The following is a 3,745-nucleotide window of genomic DNA, read 5'->3' on the forward strand; positions in this document are numbered from 1 at the left end:
TTGTACTATATATATTTTGGAGTTCAAATTCTAGCAAATTAAATAGGATTTGTTCATTTTCTACAATATTTCCTGCAAAAGACAGAAACCGCAAGAACGTAAATCCGAAGTCCATATTCAAAGTCAAGAAAACGCGTTTATCGACACTTTCATATTTAAATAAGGCTATGTGAGTTCTACTTTACCGCTAGTGATCATCCATGGCAGAGAAGAAAGAACAAGAGAAGCCCTTAGCTCACAGAATCGACATAGACAGAAACGAGTCATTTGCGGTCGAATTCATGAAGCCCCGCCACCGGAACTGTGTCAAATGTTGCGGTTGCACGACCGCTATCTTGTTGATCCTAGTGACTACCGTGATAATACTCATGGTCACCATTTTTCACCTCAAAGATCCTGTTTTAATTTTCAATATGTCGAAAATCGAAGGCCTAGACGTGCTCAAAGAGGCAAAAGCTCCCTCGGGCCTTAACTTGAGGTCCGAAGCAGAGGTCTCGATCAAGAATCCGAATGTTGTGTCATTCAAGTTCAACAACACCACAACGATAGTATACTATGATGGTTTCGTCATCGGCGAGGCTGTCAACCCATCAGGCCAGGCTAAGGCCCGAAGAACACTACGAATGAACGTATTGATGTACATTATGGTCGATAAAATCTTGGCCGTGCCACGGCTAAGGGACGACTTGGTTGCGAAGACGTTGCCTTTTAGTACCTATACAAGAATCACTGGAAAAGTGAAGCTTGCTAATGTGATTCAAAAGAGGTTTGTAGTCACTTTGAATTGTACTGTGGATGTCAGTGTAAGTGGTCAAACCATTGAAGACAAGAATTGCAAGACACAATATTCATATTAATCATATCAAGAGTCGAGTACAACAGTTGTCTCCTTTTCTTTCAATATTTGCTGGAATTTGTATATTTTTATGCATTTTATATGTAGATAAATCAAAGGGATTCTATTGATTCATATTGGGATCTCGGCAAAACAAAGTCTCAAAATTAGATCGAGATATATGAGTTGAAAGGATCGTACAACACGTTAACTGTAACTGAAAGTTCTTACAGAAATTATCAGTTTATAACTAGGAGATCATGAAACGACGTTGCTAGGCGCTAATCTTTATTTATTAGGTTAAACCGAAATGAATTCGGCTATTAATAATTAAAAGAGTTTATTGCATTAATGGGGACAATTAAGGTATGTTTACAAATGATTAAATAAGTTTGATCTAAAATCATAAAGAGTTGTGATCTCATGACTAGTTTACACATGAATCATTGAGTGTAACACAAATATTGATTGTGATCAATGAGGACAAGATAATTAAATTTAATGATTTGAATTTAAGAGTTAAAATTTTATATGATTAAAATTTTAAACTTATAATATCGATTATGAGCTAATTTTAAGTTGGTACAACAATCTGAGTAAAAAATTTATTTTATTAAATTTTTTATTTTTAAAAAGTCCGAAATTAGAAATGATGATATGAGAATTTTAATAACGATCGGGCTCGTTATGAAAATGAATTTGATTTAATTTTCTGGATTACGATATAAGAGTTATAATATTTTTTATGATGATATTTTTTTAAGTTTTAAATTAAAATTATATTTGATAAATTTTAAATTAAATAAAAATACAAATAAAATAAAATATATCATATCAAAAAAAATAAAATGAAGGACTTTTTCCTTATCCTATATGCGGATGAGTTGATCTATATAAGATATGATATGATAAAAGGTAATATATATTTGACTTTTGAAATCAAATCAAATTATCTTAATTAAAACAAAATCTAATAACTAAAATAATATTATATATATGTGTATGTATAGGGTTGGCCGTTAGAAGCAATTTAGAGAATTGAGAAATCAAATCGAATTGAAGTTTCATAACTGCGCTCGGCCAAAAGTTTTCTTAAAGAAGATAAAATCTTATTCTTTTGTGTGATCTTACAATCTATATGTCGTTACGACCGTAATTTCATTGCGATATTAGATTTCTTGTTTGTGTAAATCGAATAGTTTTCTATTGCCAATTATTTGAATTAGATCCATTTATGGTGGACCGGATTTTTGAAGGTGTCGGTATAAGAATTGCATTTAATGTGAATGTTGGTGGCTGGTGCAGACTTCTTTGAATGGACAGACAAAGAGTTGTAATTGTCAAATTTGGCGAAAGTTTGAATACCCGTTTTTAACGCGTATTCACACGGACAAGGGGCTGTATAAATAAAGCTCCCCCTTCATTCTGAAATCATCCCTTCTTCGAGTTTTCTCTCATCTTATAAGCATTTGAGTGCTTAATTCTATAATATTTGTGAGATGTTTGTTCTCCTGTATTAAGAGAGTGTATGTTCTCTTTGGAAACACAGTGAGTGAGTTGTACACCACAAAATATTATAGTGGAAATACTTTTCATCTTGCCCGTGGTTTTTACCCTAATAATTTTTAGGGGTTTTCCACGTAAATCTCAGTGTCCAGTTTATTCTTTATTTTCGGGTTTTATTATCTCAAAATTACCGCAGTGGGGACCAACAGAAGGTAGCAGCGGCAAAGTCCACAATTGAGGTCATAGTGGGACAAAATAGGAGTATTAATCCACGATAGTCCATTTTTGGACTTAAACAAGCATCCCGAAGATGGAGTATCTGTTTTGATAACACAATCAAAGAGTTTGATTTTGTTAAAAATACAGAAGAATCATTTGTATATAAGAAAGTTATTGAGAGTGCGATAACATTTTTAGTATTTTATGTTGATAAAATCTTTCTTTTGAGAATGATGTAGAACTTATGTAATCAACTAAAGTATAGTTACATACTAAATTCTCCACGAAAGATATGAAAAAATCATCTTATATATTGAGAATACCGATCCATAAAGATAGATAGAGAAGATTGATTGGGTTGTCTCAATCCTTGTACATAGAAACTATTTTGAAAAGGTTTAGCATGGAAGAACCAATTTGTCATTGGATGGTGGAAAATATAATGGATGCTAAAATTAATGTGATGTTTATCATTATGAGTAGGTCTCTTATGAGACGATCTCACAAATTTTTATCTGTGAGACGGGTCAACCCTACCGATATTCACAATAAAATGTAATACTCTTAGCATAAAAAGTAATATTTTTTAATATATGATCCAAATAAGATATCCGTCTCACAAAATATGACCAGTCAGACCGTCTTATACAAGTTTTTGCCTATCATTATACGACGTATATCATATTTCGGAGTTATAAATGTTATTTTTTAGTAAATGTATTAGATTGTTTGAGAATCAAATAAACAAATGAGATAAATTAAATATGAGTTATGATCAATTTCAAATAAGTTGTAGAAAATAATTAAGTATACTTATTTGGTAATAGTATAAAAATAGAAAATGATTAAGTGAAAAATATAGAACATACAAAAATAACTGCTTTATATGAACAAATAGTAGGAAAAATTGACGACTAGAGTGATCGAGTTTTAAAATAATAAAAATAATTCAAATATTTTTTGCTTGTAAATAAATATATGTTGCAATTAAATTTTAATTGTTAGTCATAAAAATTATGAAATATTATGTTTCCTTAGTTTGACAAATATTTTAAGTTTTGGTAATGATAAAACAACGTAATTAGTTTGAGTAGGTATCTTGTGAGACGGTCTCACGAATATTTATCTGTGAGACGGGTCAATCCTACCGATATTCACAATAAAATATAATACTCTTAGCATAAA

General features: G+C 31.0%; 1 protein-coding gene across 1 annotated transcript; it reads left to right on the forward strand.

Annotated features, from left to right (window-relative positions):
* Nucleotides 1-200: 200 nt before the first annotated feature.
* LOC140983910 (uncharacterized) lies at nucleotides 201-857 on the forward strand. Its single transcript, XM_073451065.1, has one exon. It carries the CDS (start codon nucleotides 201-203, stop codon nucleotides 855-857), a length of 657 nt encoding a protein of 218 aa, XP_073307166.1.
* Nucleotides 858-3,745: the final 2,888 nt, after the last annotated feature.

This window comes from Primulina huaijiensis, chromosome 9 (assembly GCF_012295235.1).
Source record: "Primulina huaijiensis isolate GDHJ02 chromosome 9, ASM1229523v2, whole genome shotgun sequence".
NCBI lineage: Eukaryota > Viridiplantae > Streptophyta > Magnoliopsida > Lamiales > Gesneriaceae > Primulina > Primulina huaijiensis.